Source organism: Myotis nattereri, assembly GCF_964212035.1.
Source record: "Myotis nattereri genome assembly, chromosome: 3".
Taxonomy (NCBI): domain Eukaryota; kingdom Metazoa; phylum Chordata; class Mammalia; order Chiroptera; family Vespertilionidae; genus Myotis; species Myotis nattereri.
In genome coordinates this window covers 151,512,622-151,535,500 of record NC_138077.1, presented here as the reverse complement: position 1 = coordinate 151,535,500, position 22,879 = coordinate 151,512,622, and the positions used below count along the sequence as shown (strand labels likewise).

The 22,879-nt window shown below is 40.2% G+C and overlaps 1 protein-coding gene across 2 annotated transcripts in view; it reads left to right on the top strand.

Moving 5' to 3' along the window:
• The window catches only part of HS2ST1 (heparan sulfate 2-O-sulfotransferase 1), a 154,013-nt gene extending 133,857 nt beyond the window's left edge, over positions 1-20,156 (top strand). The window contains exons 4-7 of one of the 2 annotated variants that reach the window (XM_081088260.1): positions 6,409-6,547; positions 13,597-13,694; positions 16,456-16,613; positions 17,994-20,156. In XM_081088260.1, the coding sequence (XP_080944386.1) occupies positions 6,409-6,547; positions 13,597-13,694; positions 16,456-16,613; positions 17,994-18,220 (622 nt within the window). In that variant the 3' untranslated portion in view covers positions 18,221-20,156. Of the gene's footprint in view, positions 1-6,408; positions 6,548-13,596; positions 13,695-16,455; positions 16,614-17,990 lie in introns of both variants that reach the window. The other variant, XM_081088259.1, reaches the window with a different exon arrangement.
• Positions 20,157-22,879: the final 2,723 nt, after the last annotated feature.

The following is a 22,879-nucleotide window of genomic DNA, read 5'->3' as shown; positions in this document are numbered from 1 at the left end:
GTTTTATTTATTTATTTATTTATTTATTTATTTAATTAATTTAAATATATTTTATTGATTTTTCATAGAGAAGAAGGGAGAGGGATAGAGAGTTAGAAACATTGATGAGAGAAAAACATTGATCAGCTGCCTCCTGCACACCCCCCACTGGGGATGAGCCTGCAACCAAGGTACATGCCCTTGACTGGAATCGAACCTGGGACCCTTCAGTCCGCTGGCCAACGCTCTATCCACTGAGCCAAACCAGTCAGGGCGGGGCTGCCTTATTTTAGCTTTAAAATTTTGATGTGTTCAAAGGAGACTTTTTAAAATATAGTGATTTTCCTTTATTTTTCTTTATAGTTAATTGCCTGAAATTGGAGATAAATAACACTCATTTTCCATAATTTTTTAGAAGAATGGGATCAGGTATTTCTATTATAATTCTCTCAAGAAAATTTTATGAAACTGCAGGCCTATTTACAGCATCCAAGCTCTGTGTGGCTCCCAGTGGAATCTGTGCTACGTTAAGTACTAATCAGAAAACTGGTTGAAAGGATTATTCTAAACACAGGCAGCTTGTGAGTCCATTTGAATGCTTTTTAGTATATACCATTATAGTAACACCCTGAATCCAAATCTTTTCCCTTATGAGACCCTGCACCAACGTTAAACACATTAAAAATATATTTAAAAAATTATTTAAGCTTAGAACTGTTCACTCAGTCTTTCCATTAGCAGTTATGATTTCAAAGTAATACATTTGTCAACTTGAAAGAGCATTCTATATAAAATTTGAAAATTAAATTGATATCCAACTGTCAATTTAATTTCTTAAATTTTAAAAGAAAAAGTTGAATGAAATATTACTGATTCCGATTGATATTAAATCTTAACTTTTTTGAAAAGCATGTAAATAAATAGGAATCTTCCAACTATTACGTACACAAAACAATATATTCTTTTTTTTAAACAATGTATTCTTATTTCTAGTTGTTCTCACTGTATTCAAGATCTTCAATAAAATGATAGCTTTAAAGTTTAGATATACATTTTTATTTTTAATCGAATTTATTGGGGTGACACTGATTAACAAAATTATAAAGGTGCACAATTCTACAACACATCATCTGTACACTGTATTGTGATTTCACAAACCCAAGTCAGGTCTCCATCTATCACCATTTATCCCCCCATATCTTTCTTTACCTCCTCCTTCCTTCTTCCCTCATAGACGTGCATTTTTCTATAAATAATTCATATTGCAATATTGAAAACATTTTATAGGCAGCTTTAAAATAAACTAATTATGTTTTCTTTGTAGAGGCATTGAACCAATTTCATAAACTTTATTCATATGCATATTTCCCCTCAGGGCTGCATTATCCTTGAATTGAATGTTTGTTACCCTTTCACCTAAATGATTTATTTTTTCCACACAGAGTTTGGTTTCTAATAGTTGAGATTTTCATTATTAAAATAATGTACTGCGTACTTTTGCTTTTGGCAAAAGTCTTGTACTTAGAACGAAGCTCTGGTATATGTTGGAGTTCTTGCAGTTGAAAAAGTATAAAGCTTCTTGAAAAAATTAATCTCATTTATAAATACAAACATGAACATTTAGGGTTTGAATATTTTCATAATGGGTTTCATGTTATTGGAAATGAAAAGTATTGTGAGAATTTTTAATAGACTTTTATAAGATTTTAAACAAATACCTAAAAATAACTAGAGAAAATATATTTTGATATATGTAGTCAGGAACTATTGTAGATATAACTAGTATCTTTTAAAGTAATTTTTAGTTTGATACTCATACTCACCATGAATGAGTAAAGAAGAAGAAAGAAATGTCATCATACCAATTTTTAAAATACTTTATTCTTCAAAATAAATTTTTGGCTGGCATAGTACTTTGTGGATGCCATTAAAATAATTGCCTTCAGGAATAAATGGTCCAATTTGGTGAAAGAAATAGTTAATCACATAACTTTTTAATTGCCTTAGCTGAGATGCTAAAAAGAGTGTAAACCCAGGAAACTGAGGAAATAAGATAGAGAAATAAAAAATGAAAAGTGCTTTCTCATTTAGACTGATTACTAGGAAGCACACATTTTATTTACAGGCCTGTTTCTGCTCAAGCCAGGTTTTATTTATATTTGTCTGGCTTTATTCAGAACTTTAGAATAATAACAAAAATATCTTCTTGTTACATATGTGTATTCCTTTTCTAACTACGTCTTTCTCTCCTAATGCTAGTCTTTTTTTAAAAAAATTGTTTTTAATTTATTGATTTTTAGAGTGAGAGGAACATCGATTTATTGTTCCACTTATTTTTGCATTCATTGGTTGTTCCTTGTATGTGCCTTGACTGAGGATCAAACCCACAACCTTGGGTACTGGGGATGATGATCTAACCAATTGAGCTACTCAGGCAGGGATTATTCTTTTTTTAAAAAATCTTCATGCCAAGACACGTTTTATTTATTTTAGAGAGAGAAGAAGGGAGAGGGAGAAAGAGAGAGAAATATTAATGTGAGAGAAAAACATTGATCAGTTGCCTCCTGTATGCACCCGGACTGGGGATCGAGCCCGCAACCTGGGTACGTGCCCTGACTGGTAAATGAACCCGAGACCCTTGGGCGCATGAGACAATGCTCCAGCCAACTGAGCCACTCCAGCCAGGGCCTAATCCTAGTCCTGATTTTTTTAAAGCACATTTTCTAGTTCTTTTTTTTTTTTTTAACATATTCTTATTGATTTCAGAGAGAGAGAGAGCATGGGAGGGCAGGAAGGAGAGAGGGACAGAGGGAGAAACATCAATGATGAGAGAGAATCACTGATTGGCTGCCTCCTGCACCACCCACACTAAGGATCTAGCCCGCATCCCGGACATGTGCCTTGATCAAGAATCAAACCGTGACCTTCTGGTTCGTGGGTTGATGCTCAACTACCAAGCCACGCCAGCCAGGCTCCTTTTAACCACTCTTGATGTACTCACTCATCTGTTCACAGAAACCATCAATTTAGATAATAGCTTATAACTTAAACTTCTCTTCTTACTAAAATCTTTTCCCAAAGGCACTAAAATGCATATGACTATACTAACCAATGTCACATTTTTACCTTACTTCTGTCTATTACAAACAGTGTCTTACACACAGCTGGCATTTTATAGATGGTTTATACTAAATTCTTCAGAAATTAGTAGTATATATTTTGAAATGTTGGCCACAATAAGGTTAGTTAACACATCCTTCACCTCACATAGTTACCGTTTTGTTGTTATTGTTGTTGTTAGAACATTTAACATTGACTCTTATAGCAACTTTCAAGTATTGTAACAGTGGGGAATTGTAACCCATCCCACCATTCTTTTGACATTGTTTCTGTAAGTGTTGACTGATTAATATGTAGCTTATAGATAAACAACATGTTTGTATAGGAATTCTAGGAACTAACTTTAAAAGATACAGACTCTGGCCTCAGTCATCCCAGTTCTGGGAAATTTGCTGACCTTCAACTGTAAAACCAGGTGACAAAAACCAGGATGACACACACCAGACCATTGCTTGACTGGTTTTGAGATCCTTATCAGAATGGACTGTGTTGGTCTGCATGTAGAGAACTTTTCAACCTCCTCCCCTTAATCTCTTTGTTCTGCTTTCCCTCTCCCTCCTTATAATAAAAACCTCTGCTTGTACTGAGATGTTAAGATGGGCTTTAGGACAAGAGTCCCCTATCTTCTCAACTTGCCTGCACTTGAATAAACCACTTTCCTTCCAAAGTTTGGCTTTTGTTTTGGCAGGTAGCTGAACCTGGGTCTCAGTTACAGTATATTGTACAATATTATCTATATATAAAAGCCTAAGCAACTGAATGACTGAACGACTGGTTGACCAGTTGACCAGTTGACCAGTCGCCATGACGTGCACTGACCACCAGGGAACAGACACTCAATGCAGGAGCTGCCCCCTGTTGGTCAGTGTGTTCCCATAGCGGGAGTGCCGCTTAGCTGACCAACCCATTCCGGAGGCCCACCAGCCCAGTGGCAGCCACTCACTCCTTCAGTAGACCTGCAGGTCCAATCTCCAGAGAATGGGCCAGTCACCGATGGACCGGTGCCACCGGCATGATCCCGACAGCACCGCCAGCCTCCTGGAAGTCAGCCTCAGGCACCACAACCGCTTCCCCTCCCTAGCCGCTCCTCAAGGAAGAAACGATATAAAAGCAGCTGCTAGGTGGTTCCCCATAACCCGTGTGAATGTCAGTGGGATGGATCCAGATCCCGGGCTGGCAAGGGCGTCCCACTGCCTGCCTGGAGGGCCAATTGTGTCCTGCCCCCCCACACCCTCCCCCCAAGGCGGGTGCCAGACGCAGGGCCCACAGGCCATCTGAAGGACCCTACCCATGCACGAATTCATGCACCAGGCCTCTAATTAACTATAGGTGTTATGCTGTACATTAGGTCCCATATCGTGACACTTCTCTGCTAACTCAGTCAGGTCTCCATCCTGATTCATATAATGGCCTACAAGACCAACATGATCTCCTCTTCCCTGCCCCATCCACATCTCATGCTCAGTTAATATCCCCTTCTGATTCTGCTGCACCCAGATTGATCTTACTAATCCTCAAAAATGCCTGGCGCTTAGCTGCTTCAGGGCCTTCATACTTGAAAGTCTCATTTCTTGGAAAAAAATTTTGAATTGTCTTATCCCCACCTCTCCTGGCAGTCCCTATTTCCTTTCACTGCATTATTTTTTTCCTTGCACTTTTTGCTGTCTGACATATTTGCTTATTTGTTTATATTCTGTCTCTTCCAGGTAGAATGTTAGCATCAGAGGACAAGGAATTTTTTTTTTTTTTATTGCTATATCCCTAGTATTAGAATAGTGCATGGCATACATAAGATACATTAAAAAAGCATTTTTGAGTGAATTAATGTAATAGGAAAATAAGAATGGCATTCTAGTTAAGAAAGACAATGAGCAGAGGCACATAAGAAGAAATAGGAATCGGTATAATAAGAAATAGTAACAGAGGGGGTAGAAGAGGCAGGCCTAACTCTTAACAGATTGATGGTCTTATCCTATATAATAAAAGTCTAATATGCTAAGTGTCTGGTCGTCTGGTTGTCCGTTCAATCAAAGTGTAATATGCTAATGAGATGCTAAGACTGCTCAACCGCTCGCTATGACATGCACTGACCACCAGGGGGCAGACAGTTGACCGGTCTACCAGTCGCTGTGATGTGCACTGACCACCGGGGGCAGACGCTCTGACAGGTAGGTTAGCTTGCTGCTGGGGTCCGACCAATTGGGACTGAGTGAGTTGGGCTGGACATGCCCTGGAGCCCTCCTGCAATCCCTCCCCGGCTGGCCAACCTCCCGCGTTCCCTCCTCAGCCCCAGTCATGCACCAGTGGGGTCCCTCAGCCTGTCCTGTGCCCTCTTGCAATCCAGGACTCCTTGGGGGATGTCGGAGAGCCTGTTTTGGCCCGATTCTGCAGATCAGGCCAAGGGACCCCACTGGTGCACAAATTTGTGCATCCAGCCTCTAGTTTGAAAATAAAGTTAGAGCAATAAGGTGCTACCTAAGACAAAAGTCAAACAGATACTATTAACAGCCAGGCAAAGGAGTTTGTGTATGATGTCAATATAAACCATAGAGTTGTTTCAGGTTTCTAAGAAGAGTGATCTAACAAATGGTGTTTTAGGAATATTAGCTGAGAATTGGTATGGTTGGTAGATTGAAAGGGAGAGAGACTGGATGTAAGAAAACCAACTAGGTTATTGCAGTAATCTAAGCAAGAGACCTAGGGAGAGGGCAGCAGTGAAGAGAAAGGGAATCATTGAGGAAGAAAGGTAGAGTCAAGATAACACTAAGGTTTCAAGACTGGGACACATGAGGTTATTACAGTAGGGAGCCAGCTGGATAATTCTAGGTTCTGCAAAGGTTGCTAACATAAAAGCCTTGTGTTCCTTCAACTTATTGCATAAGGAAATAATGCTAAAAACATAATGTCTTTCACTTCTATTTTATCTTTAAAATCAGTAGTAGTAGAAAGCAGACTCAAATGGTTGCACTTGTGTGGACTTATTGCTATATCCATTCATAACATTTATCTAGTATGGTGGGCCAGAAATGAGAAATCATTGCTGCAATAAAATTAAAATGTTTATGTAATTTTGTCTGTAAAATTTTAAATTATTTTTATTTAATTTTTTCTTCTTTCCTTTATTTTCAGCCATGATTTTTAAATTCTTATTTCTTATTTACTTAATTGTAACAAATAATCATTATCTTATTTATATTAATTCATGTTCTTCTTTTCATATGAAATCAATACTTTAAACATGTAATTTCAGCACATGCCTAAATACAATAATAATGTTGATTTCACCTTTTAAATTTTGTTCTATTTCAGATTTGGTGTGAAAAAGAAGCCAATTTACATTAATGTCATAAGGGATCCTATTGAGAGGCTAGTTTCTTACTATTACTTTCTGAGATTTGGAGATGATTATAGACCAGGGTTAAGAAGACGAAAACAAGGAGACAAAAAGGTAATATTTTAGTTTTAAGACTTCTGTACAGATAATTGTTTACAAAATGCAATGAACAGTGTGCTTTTAAAGTTTATTGATGCTAGATACTTGATATAATAGAACAGGCAACATCTGACAATTTTTCTATTTGCTTATTGTAGAAAATTTGAAAGGAGCCCAAAAGTATAAAGAAGCAAAAGTAAAACTACTTTATAGTTGATACTTTGGAGTACATATAATGTTTTTGTCATTACAGAAATATTTTACTTATGTTCAAAGGCTGAATATTTGTTTTATTATAGTTATTGTATTAACAATATTCTATGAGACCATTATAGTTATTCATTAATATGATGTATTTGTGTATGTACTTTGGTTCTCTTAGTCTTTATGATCATCAGTTTAGGGACACTATTTTGCTAAAGCAGCCTTTTTTTTTTTTTTTTTTTTAACAAGGAGAGAATTATGGCTTAACAGCGTTCTTAGCAGGTTCAATATTGGGTTATGTTGTATTTATGTGTATTCCCCAGGGGAAAACCAGGCTTGTTTTTCTAAAACAAAACAGACTGATTTGTCAACTTTTCTGGTGGATCACCTTTACCAGAATCTCATTGCTCACAGTATTGGCCAAGGCATAGGAGACGCAGTCTGATATAACCTGAGACCTGCTTCATTTTCTTTCAGGCATCCAGCACTTCAGCCACATGAAATATCACTGTCCTCCAGACTTATCACTTCTTATTTTCCTACATGTGTTGTTCCCTATATTGATGATGTCTTTTCTTCAATATGGAAAATTCTTTGTCCACCTTTAAGGTCCAGCTCAAAGGTTACCTCTTCCATGAAGTCTTTTTTGGTGTCTCAGGCAGTTAGTCATGTCCCTTTCAAGGCTCCCGGAGAATTCCATTCAGATATCTCTTTTAAGCATTTGTTTTGTGATATTTGAATTATTTGTTTACATATATGCCCTCTCCAAAAGGTTGTGAACTTCCCAAAGCAGAGGCTCTATTTAACTTATCTTTGTTCCCCCTGGTATTTAATATAGTGCAGTGATGGCGAACCTATGACACGCGTGTCAGAGGTGACACACAAACTCATTTTTTTGGTTGATTTTTCTTTGTTAAATGGCATCCTATCTAATAATAGACAAACATGGTAATTGACCATACCTTTGCTACGCCTCCCATTGGCTAATCAGCGAGATATGCAAATTAACCGCCAACAAAGATGGTGGTCAATTTGCATATGTGGGCACGAAGCGGCGGAGCAAAGGCTTGAAGGCGGCTCTGGCCAGAGCAGCAAAGGCTTGAAGGCAGCTCTGGCCGGAACAGCGAAGACTGAAGGCAGCTGTTCCAGGTCCCGGGTGCTGGAGGCCTGGGTGCTGGAGGCCTGGGTCCCGGGTGCTGGAGGAAAACTGGTGCCGGCAGCCAGGGGAAGGGAAGGCCTATTGCACGAATCTTTTCGTGCAACAGGCCTCTCGTTTAAATATATAAAATAAATATCAAAAATGTAAGTCTTTGTTTTACTATGGTTGCAAATATCAAAAAATTTCTAGATGTGACACGGCACCAGAGTTAAGTTAGGGTTTTTCAAAATGCTGACACGCCGAGCTCAAAAGGTTCGCCATCACTGGTATAGTGTCTAGTTCATCTGTGTGTACTTAACAGACAGTTGAATGAGTGAATTCTGCATCTTTTTGTCCTAAAGTGTTACATGATAGTGATGCTAGATATCTATAATAATAAAAGGGTAATATGCTAATTAGACTGGACATCCTTCCAGATGTCATTCTGGACAAAGCTGAGGCCAGAGGGAAGCTGCCTGGGTCCCGAGTGCCTGCTGGCGGGGCAGGAGCAAAGCTGTCCAGGTGCTGGGTGCCTGCCGGCCAGGCCAGAGCAAAGCAAGATGCCCAGGTGCCAGAGGGAAGCCGGTGCTGGCAGCCAGGGGAAGGAAGACCTACTCTTGCATGAATTTTCATGCATGGGGCCTGTAGTTTAATATAATAGAACAATTAACATCCAACAATTTTTTTCCAAGTTAGTGTCACATGAGGCGGCAACATTTTTTGTTTTATTTTACTTTTTTATGTTTCTATAAATTGCTGTTTCTTTTCTTAGTCTCAAAACTTTAGGTAGAAGATATTAATCAAAACACAGATAGCTGACCAAAACATTATTTTTAGTGTCTACCGATGTCTTAGCATTACTTAATCTCCTAAAAAGATATACTTATGTTGTTGTAAGTATAAAATTTTATAAACTCTATTAATATAACTCTTGACCCAGTACTTTAGAATGTATTAATAGTTATTTCTAAATCATTTCAACACATTACTTTTTTTAAAACCCTATCACTTACATTAGTTTTTACTCAGTAAATATATCCATCTCCTTCCTTCCACCAAAGCAGTTTTAATGTTGGTAAGGCAAAGATTCACAGTCACCTTGGTTCCTACATCCACCATTTGTCATTGTCAGCCCTGGATACCATGGTTTTGTGGTTTGGAGAATTAGATAATAATAACACTTAGTAATGATACAACAATAATAATAGCTCACATTTATTGAGTGTTTTTTGTGTATCAAGCAGTATTTTAAAGTGTGTGTGTGTGTGTGTGTGTGTGTGTGTGTGTGTGTGTGAAGTAGCATGTACAACAATTCTATGGGGATAGTTGCTGTTATTGTCTCCATTTTATGGATAAGGAAACTGAGGCACAAAGGGTTAACCTCGCTCAGTGTTAGCTGGAATTTAAACCCAGTTGCTCTAACTCCAGACCTCACAGTTTTAACCCCTCTATGTCCTTTAAAATGGAGGGAGGAAATGCAACATGCTACTCAACCTTTTTTTGTGTGTGTGAGAGATATTCCAAAGTTACATATTCAGTACTCAGATGCAGATATTTTTTTAACATAACTTCTCTTTTATATTTGAACATTTTAGGTAGATATGCTTTTTTAACCATTCTTCACCCTGATGGTGACAAGGCTTGCTTGTTTTTTAAATGTCATTATAAAATACATATAAATACAGCTACTTATTTAGATGTAATAGGAGTGACATTAGCAAAATACTATTGCATTACCTTAACTCTCATGAAGACAGGGCCATCTACAAATGCTTTATGAAAGTGGAAAATTCCTTTGTTTTATGATTGACAGATGGGCCTTTTCAGTCTTATAACATATTGAGACATACAAATTTTTATTAATTTGGCTTATTCCTCATGACACAACTGTTGGTAACATTCCAGGACCCAATATTGTTTTATTGCAAATAATTCCTTAATATTTTTAACTTTGCAAGAGTTTTCATTAATAAATTCACATCTGTGGTGTTAATAAGACTGCATGGCATATACAGTGAAACCTTGGTTCTCTTCTCTAATGTCCCCTATCTGGAACAATTCAGTTGTCAACCAAGTTGTAGATCAGTTTTCTCTATCTTAAAGGTGGATAATCCAGAGTTAGCCTTGGCCTGTCTTCTTCCCAGGTTTTTCTGGTTGGACCATAGGTGGTTTCAAGAGAAAACAGAAGGAAGATTCAGTTGTAATGGAGTTGAAGAAAGAGATAAAATTGGACATTATTTTTAGTCATGTATGAGTAAGTGGAGGTATCCACTAGAAATTGTATTTGAACCTCAAAATATAAGTCTGAACTAAATCATAGATTAGAGAGTCATCAACATTAGGTGAGAGTTGAAACAAGGAATTGAATGAAATTGCACTTGGAGACATATAGAGTATGAAAAGAGGACCAGATGAAAAAGAGAGGGTGCAGATACGTAACTCAGGGAATGCTAACATTTACAGAGTAGGCAGGTAAAGAGCAGCATACCAAGGAGACTGATGTGAGAGAATCAGAAGACAAACCTGGCATGTCCTTGAAATGAGTAGGAAAATAATTTCAATTGCAAAGGGCTTAGTGGAATGAGGCTTCAAATCTGTCCCTTTGATTTGTCAATGGCAAGTCCATCAGGGATGTCAGAGAAAGGAGTTCAGGTGGAATCCAAAATATTGAGAAGCCACTGAGAGGTTAGTTAAGACTGACCCGAGGAAGGACTACTTTTGAAATAGAAGTTTGGCTTTGAAAGAAACAAAAATATCAGGAAATGTTTCTTTAAGATGACAGACACTTGGCATATTAATATATCTGAAGTCAGCAAGGGGTGATTATACAAAGAACTGGAGAGAAATTGATGGAGCAAGGGTCTCAGAAGGGGGTGAGAATGGTGTTCAAAGATAGGAGAAGCAAATGTCTCTTTAACGCTGCGGGCAGTAGGGGGCTACAGATGCAGATAAACTTTTATCTAAGCAGGAAATTGAGAGAGCTTGCGCTTAGTTTCAGTTTTCTATATAAAGTAAGAAGCAAAAGCATTTGCAGAAGAGGGTGCAGTGTACATATAATTGCCATTACCATCAAGTATCAAATTTTGTTTATTTTAACCTTCAATTATAGGAGTTAAATATCTAAACTAATAATCTAAATGGCCTCAAGAATATTTTTATATTTATTTTTTCTAGTTTTTTTATTTTTTATTTTCTTAATATATTTTTATTGATTTCAGAGAGGAAGGGAGAGGAAGAGAGAGAGATAGAAACATCAATGATGAGAATCATTGATTGGCTGCCTCCTGCACTCCCCCTACTGGGAATGGAGCCCCCAACCCCAGGCTTGTGTCCCTGACCGGAATCGAACCCGGGACCTTCAGTACGCAGGTCAACCCTCTATCTATTGAGCCAAACCCAAAGGGCATATTTTTCTGCTTTTATATTGTACTAGAGGCCCAGTGCACAACATTCATGCACTCGCGGGGTCCCTCAGTCAGGCCTGTGCCCTCTCACAGTCCGGGATCCCTCAAGGGATGTCCAACTGACGGCTTAGGCCTGCTCTCTGGGGCAGTTGGACATTCTTAGTGCTGTCCGACTGCCACCACTGCTACGCTTGCCAGGCGTGAGCCCGGCTTCTGGCTGAGCGGTGCTCCTTCTATGGGAGCGCACTGATCACCAGGGGGCAGCTCCTGCATTGAGTGTCTGCCCCCTGGTGGTCAGTGCGCATCATAGCAACCGGTCGTTCCGCTGTCCAGTCAATTTGCATATTAGCCTTTTATTATATAGGACTAGAGGCCCGGTGCACAAAATTCATGCTTGGGGGGGGGGGTCCCCTCAGCCCAGCCTACAGCCTCTCCAATCCGGGACATCCCTTTCGCAATCCAGGACCTCTGACTCCTAACTGCTCGCCTGCCTGCCTGCCTGATTGCCCCTAACTGGCCCCATTGCCAGCCTGATCACCCCTAACTGCCCCCCTGCTAGCCTGGTCGCCCCCAACTACCCCCCCACCAGCCTGGTCACCCCTAACTGCCCCCCCACCAGCATGGTCACCCCTTACTGCCGCCCCTCCCAGCCTGGTCGCCCCCAACAGTCCTCCTCTGCTGGCCTGGTTGCCCCTAATTACTTCCCCCCCTGCCAGCCTGGTCGCCCCTTACTGCCCTACCTGTCAGCTTGGACACCCCCAACTGCCCCCTTGCCGGCCTGGTCGCCCCTCACTGGCCCCCCTGCCAACCTAGTCACCCCCAACTACCCCCCCCCAACCGCTTGCCTGGTTGCCCCCAACTGCCCCCGCTGCCAGTCTGGTCACCTCTCACTGCCCCCCTCTGCCAGCCTGGTTGACCCTAACTGCCCCCCCTGCTGGCCTGGCTGCCCCCAACTGCCTCCCCACCCCCACCGGCTTGGTCGCCCCTCACAGCCCCCTTCTGCTGGCCTGGCCACCCTTCACTGCCCCCCCCCCCCCTGCTGGCCTGGTTGCCCCACACAGCCTGCTGCTCAGTCATTTGGTCACCCCTCACTGCCCCCCCTGCTGGCCTGGTTGCCCCACACAGCCTGCTGCTCAGTCATTTGGTCACCCCTCACTGCCCCCCCTGCCGGCCTGGTTGCCCCACACAGCCTGCTGCTCAGTCATTTGGTAACCCCTCACTGCCCCCCCTGCTGGCCTGGTTGCCCCACACAGCCTGCTGCTCAGTCATTTGGTCACCCCTCACTGCCCCCCCTGCGGGCCTGGTTGCCCCACACAGCCTGCTGCTCAGTCATTTGGTCATCCCTCACTGCCCCCCCTGCAGGCCTGGTTGCCCCACACAGCCTGCTGCTCAGTCATTTGGTCACCCCTCACTACCCCTGCTCCGGGCCTGGTTGCCCCATGCAGCCTGGTGTTCAGTCGTCTGGTCGTCGGTTTGGTTGTTTCAGATGTGATGGCCCCTGGCTCTCTCTATATATAGATAATAAAACATTTGGCAGGTGAATGAGTTAGAGCAGATACTAAGCTTCTAAAACAAAGAAACCTGGATCTGGAAACTTAGCAGCCTGGACTCCAGCTAGGACTTATTCTACTCCGTCTGCTTCCTCTCAGTAATAATAGGTGGTGTTTGTAGATGTCTCATTGCAGCATCCACAGCTCCTGAGTTTGTTCTCTGGCATCTCAATATTACAGCATTTCAGATAGATAATGGCTACTGTTAAAATGCCTATGACAGTGAGTACTCACAAAGGTGGAATTGAGTAATTTTAGATACATAAGCTGTGAGCCTCTTTTCCTTTTAAATACTTCAGTCAGGTGCACTTGCAGAGGAAGGCATGCGGGTCATAAGTATCTGAGGTCACTTCTGCTTTGTACAATGAAGAGACTTAAGTGTAGTCCTACGTTATGTTCTTTTCAAATGATTATTTCATAGATGATTGTAATAAAATGACTATAAAGAAATGATAGTGTCTTTAGCCTTGTTTTCAATAGTAAGAGGTTCGAAAGTATAAATATACAAACATAATATAAACCAGTACTTATTTTTAAGGACAGTTTTTATCTGGGGGTTTTCTGTTCATATAGTAAAATAACTCATGCAAACACTGGCAGAGACAAAGGTGTGAGAAAAATCCATGTTTAACTTTCTTCAGTTATGTGGAAACACTCTCAGGTATGTATTCATAACCTGTCTATCCCTTTAATTCAGTATCTCAGTGAATGGGAACCCTCATTGACTTAGGTTTATGGCTCATATGTGCTGCTGTGTCTTCATTCCAGACATTTGATGAATGTGTAGCGGAGGGCGGCTCAGACTGTGCTCCAGAGAAGCTCTGGCTTCAAATCCCATTCTTCTGCGGCCACAGCTCGGAATGCTGGTAGGGAGATCAAGTTGGCTTACATTTTAATCTTCCTCATTTCTCTATAATCGGTATTTCACAAATGTGCATGTGTTAGTCAAGGGTTAGGTATAAGGAATTAATGAAAGACCAGACTAAAAATAACATGTGATTAAGTAGTACTTCATCTTGTGATTACCTTTAAGTGCATTCAAAAGATTCTTCATGTATAAATATCCTTTCACTCTTCCCTCAGATGCTGGTTTTCTTTTTAAATGTTTTGTTTGTTTTTAGTGTTACATGTTTTGCTGTATTCCAACAGAGCTCTTAATTAGAGGTCAGGGATCATTTCATAAACCTCATTTTTCCCTAAGCTTATTTTTTTGGCCATTCATGTTAGATCAAGTAGGACTTTTGTCCCTCTGGGTAAATTATTCACCTGGTTTCACTGCTAAACTGATTTTGACTTGAAGAGACAGTTATGGTTGTGGTTTAGTCTGCTAGTAAACATGAGGTGGGAAATAAAGATGTTTTATCTTTTATAAAGAGTTTATTTCTTTGGAATGTGCTGAGTTTTCAGTTTTTTAAACATAATGGTATGTCTTCATTTGATCTAATAAATAATTTTAATAGAAAAATTTGAAAAAACAGGAACACAAGTTGAAAAAACTGAAACACCATAATGAGATTCAAGGAACGCCTTCTGTTCTTTTCTTCATTGTTTGAAATATATTATTTGGTTACTGTGAAATTAAAAGTCCTACACAATAGGTTATATGAAAGTATAATAATAGCTTAAGAAGAATTGGAAGCATAGGAAGAATGTCTTAGTTTTTAATCATTTTTGTAGAACACGGGATTGGTAACTTGCAATCTGAAACCAAATTTGAATCATCACCTGGTTTTATAAAGTTTTATTGGAACACAGCCACATTCATTTGTTTACTTACTGTCTGTGGCTGTTTTCATGCTGCAAGAGCAGAATTAAGTAACTGTGAACCAAGACCATATGGCCTGAAAAACCCAAGATATTTCTTCTCTGGCCTTTTATAGAAAGTTTGTCAAAATACACCTTCAAACAATAAAGAGTATTGCTCTTTTGGGGATTATTGAGGAGATTTCAATTGAGCTTCTTAAGTATGTTTTACAGATTCATAGGACCTCCCAGTTCTATGAATCTGTAAAACATACTTAATAAGCTCAATTAACTCACTTATTCTCCCCTACACCTCACCACAACTTTTTAATGGCTGAGAAGACAAAGTTGGAAAGGTAAAGTCACCAGCTGAAAAGTATAGTTTACTTAGAGCCAAACCTATTAAGAGCCATTAGCTGACAATCCTATATGCAAATTGACCATCACTCCAACACACAAGATGGTCAGCAGGGGAGGGCAGTTGTGGGCAATCAGGCCAGCAGGGGTGGGCAGTTAGGGTGACTGGGCCAGCAGAGGAGGGCATTTGGGGGGACCAGGCCTGCAGGTGAGGACAGTTGGGGGGGGACCCAGGCCTGCAGGGGAGGGCAGTTGGGGGAAACCAGGCCAGCAGGGGAGGGCAGTTAGGGGCGACCAGCCTGGCAAGGGAGGGAAGTTAGGGGTGACGGGGCCAGCAGGGGAGGGCATTTGGGGGTGACCAGGCCTGCAGGCAAGGGCAGTGGGAGGTACCAGGCCTGCAGGGGAAGGCAGTTGGGGGCAACCAGGCTGGTAAGGGAGGGCAGTTAGGGGTGACTGGGTTAGCAGAGGAGGGAAGTTGGGGGCGACCAGGCCTGCAGGGGAGGGTAGTTGGGGGAAACCAGGCTGGCAAGAGAGGGAAGTTAGGGGTGACCGGGCCAGCAGGGGAGGGCAGTTGGGGGCAACCATGCTGGTAAGGGAGGGCAGTTAGGGGTGACTGGGTCAGCAGGGGAGGGCAGTTGGGGGCAACCATGCTGGTAAGGGAGGGCAGTTAGGGGTGACTGGGTCAGCAGGGGAGGGCAGTTGGGGGCGATCAGGCCTGCAGGAGAGGACAGTTAGGGATGATCAGGCCAGCAGGGGAGGACAGTTAGGGATGACCAGGCCAGCAGGGAAGGGCAGTTAGGGGAGCAATCGGGTTGGCAGTGGAGCAGTTAGGCGTTGATCAGGCTGGCAGGAGAGTGGTTAGGGGGTGATCAGGCTGGCAGGCAGAAGTGGTTAGGGGCAATCAGGCAGGCAGGCGAGCAGTTGGGAGCCAGCAGTCCTGGATTGTGAGAGGGATCCCAGATTGGAGAGGGTGCAGGCTGGGCTGAGGGACATACACTCCCCACACCCCCATGCACAAACTTCATGCACCGGGCCTCTAGTGTAAAAAAAAAAAAAAAAAAGGGTTCCTGGCAGGACCATTTCTTATCTTACTTCTGTTCCTCAGAAATGATGGAAAAACCTACGCTCACAAATTAAATTCAGATAAACACTAAACTCAAAGTGCTTAGACCTTACTAGGTAGCTTTTAAAACAAACAGTTACTTTAATTTAAAAATATGAAGTGCACAATAAATCAGATAAGAGAAATATGTGTTATGTATACATTTTTTAACTGCCCTCAAACTAAATTTTGTTAATATTAAACTAACTGTAAAGTCTGAGTTTGCACTGCATAGTTGAGCAGAAACTGGGGATAGAGGCAAAGAAAATTAAAAACATGTGTCTCTTAAAGGATATTAATAAAAGTGCTAAGGCTTTGGATGGACATGTGATTATATATTTTTTCCATAATATACAGTGGCAAAGACATCAAATATACTTAGCAGATTGAGCAACCAGGTTCTTAATTTCTTTTCTTGGTTTTAGGAATGTGGGAAGCAGGTGGGCTATGGATCAAGCCAAGTATAACCTAATTAATGAATACTTTCTGGTGGGAGTTACTGAAGAGCTTGAAGATTTTATCATGTTACTGGAGGCAGCTTTGCCCAGGTTCTTCAGGGGTGCTACAGACCTCTACCGTACAGGTATATAAATGATGGGTTTCTTTCTAAAGCTGTCCTCAACTCTCTTCGTTTGAAAAATGAGAAATCTGTGTGATTTGAAGTTTCTTAAGGAACTTGTCTGTTACTCAAAGTAAATTGTCTGTTTCTCCTCAACATTTTCAATACAAAACAATTCCTGGCACACAGATGGTGTTCAGTAAATATTTTTTGAATGAATGAACATCTATTAGGTGATAATTAGAAGGCATTGTAGGAATAGTGGAAAGATGCAAACTACAGAACCAATCTCAAAAATGTGTAATATTTTATAATTCCAGTACCAAACATTATGACTGTTCCACCCTCAGACCTACTAATGCCATTAGAGTATAGGCAGGACAGTAGAGCTCGGTCACTTTAATGATGACCATCATCTGCTGTGACTGTTATAGTCCTCTTAAGAGATGCTTCAGCAGCCTTGGCAGTAGTTCACGCCTGAAAGTGACTGTCTAGTCTCCCTTGGATGGTTTTGTTTCTTTGTTCAATGTTATTTTGCCATTCTCTGATAAGATATTGTCAGAGGAGGTCTTTTTCTAAGATATACATATGCCCTAGTTTCTAACATATAATTATACTAGAGACCTGGTGCATGAAATTTGTGAAATGGGGGGGGAGGGGTTCCCCTCAGCCCAGCCTGCACCCTCTCCAATCCGGGACCCCTCAGGAAATATCCGACTGTCAGTCGGCTATTTCAGTAGGCCTCAGGATCGGGCCTAGACCAGCAGTCGGACATCCCTCTCACAATCTGGGACTGCTGGCTCCTAAATGCCCCTCCTGACAGCCTGATCACCCCTAACCACCTCTGCCTGCTGGCCTGGTCGCCCCTTACTGCCCCCCCCCCCCCCGCTGGCCTGGTTACCCCCAACTGCCCCCCTGCCAACCTGGTCACCCCCAACTGCCCCCCCCTTTCGATCTTATTGCCCCACACAGCCTGCTGTTCAGTTGTTACTATGATGGAGTCCTGGACAATTTGCATATTCCTCTATTATTAGTATAGATGGAGTAAAGGTAATGAGAAATTAGTATTAAGGTTGAAATAGATATTTTACTCTCTTTTCGAAATTGAACTAGTGAGAGCACTTGAGAGTACAGCATATATTGTGACAGCCTTCAGTGACGGACAATCCTTGCTTTTACTATCTGATAGCTCATTAAGTCTTTCACTGGTTAAAGATTTACATTAACAGCAATAAATCACATTTTCAGTAGGATTAGGGCACTGGTTTTTGCCCTGGTGATAATACAAAACAGTTGTTTCCTGTCCTTCCCTGTTAACTTAAACCATCTCTTCAAATGAAGAGGCATTGATCTTTTGTGTGTTCTCAGAATTATTTACCTTTTCTTTTTTTCCTTTATAAGTAGGAAAGAAATCTCATCTTAGGAAAACCACAGAGAAGAAACTCCCCACTAAACAAACCATTGCAAAACTACAGCAGTCTGACATTTGGAAAATGGAGAATGAGTTCTATGAATTTGCACTAGAGCAGTTCCAATTCATCAGAGCCCATGCTGTCCGAGAAAAAGATGGAGACCTCTACATCCTTGCACAGAACTTTTTCTATGAAAAGATTTACCCTAAATCAAACTGAGTACAAGGTGTGACTATTTGATTTTTCAACTAAAACTTTGACCCTGTCTTCACCTTAGTTCTCAGATCCACAGTTCATATTGAGCCGAGTTAGGAAACAAAAAAGATCAAGGAAAGTAGATGCTAGCTGGTATGTCAGTGGTCGAAGAAGTTTAAGTTTCAGCCTTTTTTTTTTCTAGTTAAATTTTGGTGGGAGTTTTAACCTCCTGCCTGGGAAAATCCTATGTATCACCTAAAGTAAACACATAGCAGTTCTAATCAAAAGGCTAAATACAATTTTAGAAAAAATTCTGATACTCTGTTTTTTGATAAAGCGCTTTTTTCAACTAACCACGAATGAAGACCAATCCATTTACTCCTCAGCCTTCACCCGGAGGGTTGGTTACGCAGCTGCACTGAGTAGTGTTGCTGCTGGTGGGCAGTGTGCGCTTCATTTCTGTGAGTCAAGTCTCATGAAATTATTGGAATCCTTGATCATGTTTGCTAGGAAGTGTTTCTGCTGTAGTTGGAATTGCCCATATTTATGTAGGCCATGTTCATTTCCTTTAAAAAAATAATTGCCATTACTATTAAAAACCAATTCAAACTATTACTAATACTGTAAAAAGATCAAAGCAGTGTTTCTCATTCCTATCTCTCCAGTATCTAAGATTGGGGAGACACTACAGAGAACACTGAAATTTTAGTTGAGGCTTCCACACATTAATATAAAAGAAAAGTAAGTTTAGTATTTGTTTCTCCAGGTTATCTGTAAAGCTGTCAACAGGTACTGGTGACTCCATATTATAACTCCATTTAGTGAGCTGTGGTATGGGTAGGGTTTTCCTACTTCTGTACTTTTACTTGTAAACTATTTTTACTATGGTGCTTTATAATGTGTTTTAAAGCATTGCATTTACAAAAAGGAAAATGCTGTAAATATTGCATATTTTATGTATTTGGACCAAAAGGTTAAAAGTAATTAGACAAAAGTGGTTTTGCACCAATTTTATTATGTCAAGTAAAACCATCAGACCTACTGTTCTTGTATTTCTCATTTAACTTTAAGATATCACTGAAATTAACCCTAATAACCTTTCAATTTTGATACAGAGTACATTGTTCAGAATTGGGGGCAGTAGTTATAAGTGGAAAGGGTCCTGGACAAGGAGTCAGAAAACTTGATTTCTGGTCCTGGCTCTGCCACTTTGCAGCTGTGTGATCTTGGGTGAGTCACTTAACCTCTCTCTGCCTCAATGTCCTCATCTTGAAATGAGAGTAGTAATACCTGCTGTACCTACCTCGCAGGGGTGTTGTGAGGATTAAATGAGATGGCATATGAAAGCACTTTGAAACTGTAAAGTGCTATATAAATGTAAGGTATTATGGAAACATCTTGAACATATAGTTTCATACTGTTCATTTTTTTAAAAAGAAAGGGAAAGTCCACTTATAAGCTGGTTGAAAAAAAATTTAATCTTGATATAAATTTGTGTTTGATAAATATCTTCTCAGTGTTTTATCTTCCCTGTTTCAACTATTAAAATATGAAGCACCTGTGAATTCTTAACAATTCATGAGCATCTGCTTGAGTTCAGGAGGTTCCCTGTTTGAAAAAGTCTTCATTAGCTGACTCAGGGCAGGGAAAATTTGTTCTTCAAATTTGGAAGAGTTTTCTGTTTTTATTTTACATTACCATTCAGAAGTGGTAGCTGTTTTATACCTCTAGTTTTTAAGGTATATTTTGCAGTTTCATTTTCCTGGGCATTTTTTACCTTCTTCACCTTCTTAGAGTGACAGATATAAAGAAATTTAGAAACATTTTTCTAAAAGAATAATCTTTAGTATCTGTAGTTTAAATAAATATTCCCAAACAAGGCCTCAACAAACCATGTTAGCATTGTAGGCAGGTTGCTTTCAAGGCTATTAATTACATGGGAGGCCAGGAGCGAGCACTACTTACCAAAAAACATTTATTAACAAATTTAAAGAAGAGGAAGTCAACAGAATCATTTTCATACCCTTTCCCCCCAGTAATAGGAACATATTAAGAGAACATTGACAGGCATACTTTTCTTATTTGGCTTTCTGTATTTTTTGTGTGTATTAATGTTTACAGATATTTGTTGAAAATATATACAAATTATTTCCTTGCCCCAAAGGAAAGCACCATTTCCAGGTGGAGCGTTTGACATTTACCTGCTAAGGAGCCCCAGTGTGTTGGTCATTCTTGGAGTACATGCTGAGAGCTCCCTGAGGTGCATTAACTCTTCATTTAACCAGAGGCGCACATAGTGCACTAAGTCAGGGAGTCAGTGAGCTTTCTCTATAAAGGTCAGGAGAGTAAATTTTTGAGGTGTTGCAGGCCATATGGTCTCTGTCACAACTACTCAACTCTGCCAGTTAGCACAAAAGCACCCATAGACAACACATAAACGAATGAGATGGCTATTTTCCAATAAAACATTATTACGAAAACAGGTGACATGCCCAGGGGTTGTAGTTTACCAACCCCCAAAATAGATAATTATTTATGGAGAAATCATTTTTGAATCTGTACTCTAGTGGCCTAAAAGAGTTTATATACTTTCAAAAGCTCCTAACTTATATCCAAAGAATAGCTTTCTGATTCAGGCAGTCTCTCCCACAGATGCATAAACTTTTATGACTTAGATTGCTTCCAGGTGGACATGTTTTCTTCCCCAGTTTAACAGTTCAGCGTAGGGGCTTATTCTATCATCTTTTAGGGTGGGTTAGGATTATCTTTCCTGGAGCCCGAGAAAGGGTCCGATTTAATTCCATCTGGTCCAATATAGCCCCAGGAGTCTGATACGCGCAGAGTCCTTATAATACCTAACTTTGTAGCAAATATATAGAACCACTGAGACAATAATGTATTTTTTTAAAATGGCAAATGTGGTTTTCTTTTTTTAGCCTTTGTGCTTTTTCAGTATTTTGATCATAGGGAAATTTTTTTTTAACAATACAAAAGCAAATCAACCAGTTTGAATTTTAAGATAATGTTATGTGTGTGTGTATATATACCTATCTATATATGTTTATTTCCCCAAAGAGGAAAAAGTACCTTTTTGTTCAACTTGTATCAACTCCTGTTTTCTAATTGCTGTGAAATGGCAACTGTTGATAAATTATTGTGACTGTTTTAATGTAATGGAGAGGATATATTTTTATTTTACCCAGCTTTAATGTGTAAAGTATCACTTAAATATATCCGATAGCAACACTTAAGATATTGCATGGGGATTACTTTACTTTTCTATCATCCATACTCATTTGTGCAACTTTGAACATATTGGGTACTTCTGAATTCCTAATGATTGGGTTTAAATTTTTGAAAATTGGAGAATTTGAACTTACTGACTTTTAAAGTTTAAATTTTATTTTCTATTCTTAAAACTCAGTTAATGTCTACAATTTGAAATCTACTGTTGTTCTTTCTCTATATATGTCCTATTGAAAATTCCTAAAATTGTTAGTGCCATCAGTGATTTACAAACAGTATTTTGATATTGCAGATGATTTGCTCATTGTATTTGCATAGTTAGAAAGAAAATAGTTTGTAGACAATGACTCTCTTTTTCTAATAAAATGAAATAAAAATTCTAAAAGCACTAGAGAATTTAACTAAAGGCTGGTTCCCAAATGCATAGCTGGTATTTTAATTTATATTTAGATTCTACATAGAGAACATCTGTGTAAACCATGGTATTTGGGTTTTCCCAGGGATCATTGTCAAACACACCTATGGTCCTTGAATCCTTAATTCTGAGAAGCACCCAGTACTGTAACCTTTTAGGAAGTTTGTCTTTAAGAGAGGTGCAGGTGGTGCTTCTAATTTATGATTTGATAACTTGCCTCTTCGTAAATTATAGCTATTTAGTTTGAGAGGAAGCGGGGCCATTGTGTTAAATTTTGCATTCATTTACCCTGTGCAGAGTTGCTGTCTGCTGCCAGCTAAACTGCTGCTCAGGCAGCCTTCAGAGGGGAAAGCGACCCTGTTTCAGCGGCACTGCCAATTCGGCGCCTCAGGAGTGGAGCTTGCTTTCTGATTTCCTGGAGTGGGAATTTGAGAGATTGAAACGGGTGCTCAGTTAGTCAGATTTATCCTATAATTTAAGTTCATGCAGCTTGGTGACCTTTGCAGCACTATTTATAAAAGGGCCCCATGGCGATGATCTCTTTAAAACACACTACTGGGTAAGCCTGTGATTTAGACACAGGTGCTGTCTGTCTGATTTCATAGAAGCTTCTGTAGCTTTCTATGGAGAGGTCTGTGAGCGTCTCTACAGCAGTGTCGAATGTAATTTTGAGAAACGGATTGTGTGTTTTGATTTTTAGTTTATAAATACACAGACAACTGAATAGTGCCTCTCCTCCCTCACAGTCCATGTTGGAAGACGCTCACTTCTTGCTTTCTCTGCACTCTCTCCCTTCCCACCTCCCTCCCCCATTCAGTTGATTCATTTATGCAATACTGCTTCCAACGTGAAACCATTTTGTCACATCTGCTGGAGAGATAATCACTCCTTTTCCGTAACATTCTGCCAGCTTTCTGTTGTTGAAGTGTTTCAGTTGATTACCTGACGAAAAAGCTATAAAATAAACACTCAGCGGGCAGGGGAGTGTTCTGGTGTCCTGTGTTAGTATTGTCCTCGGAGCC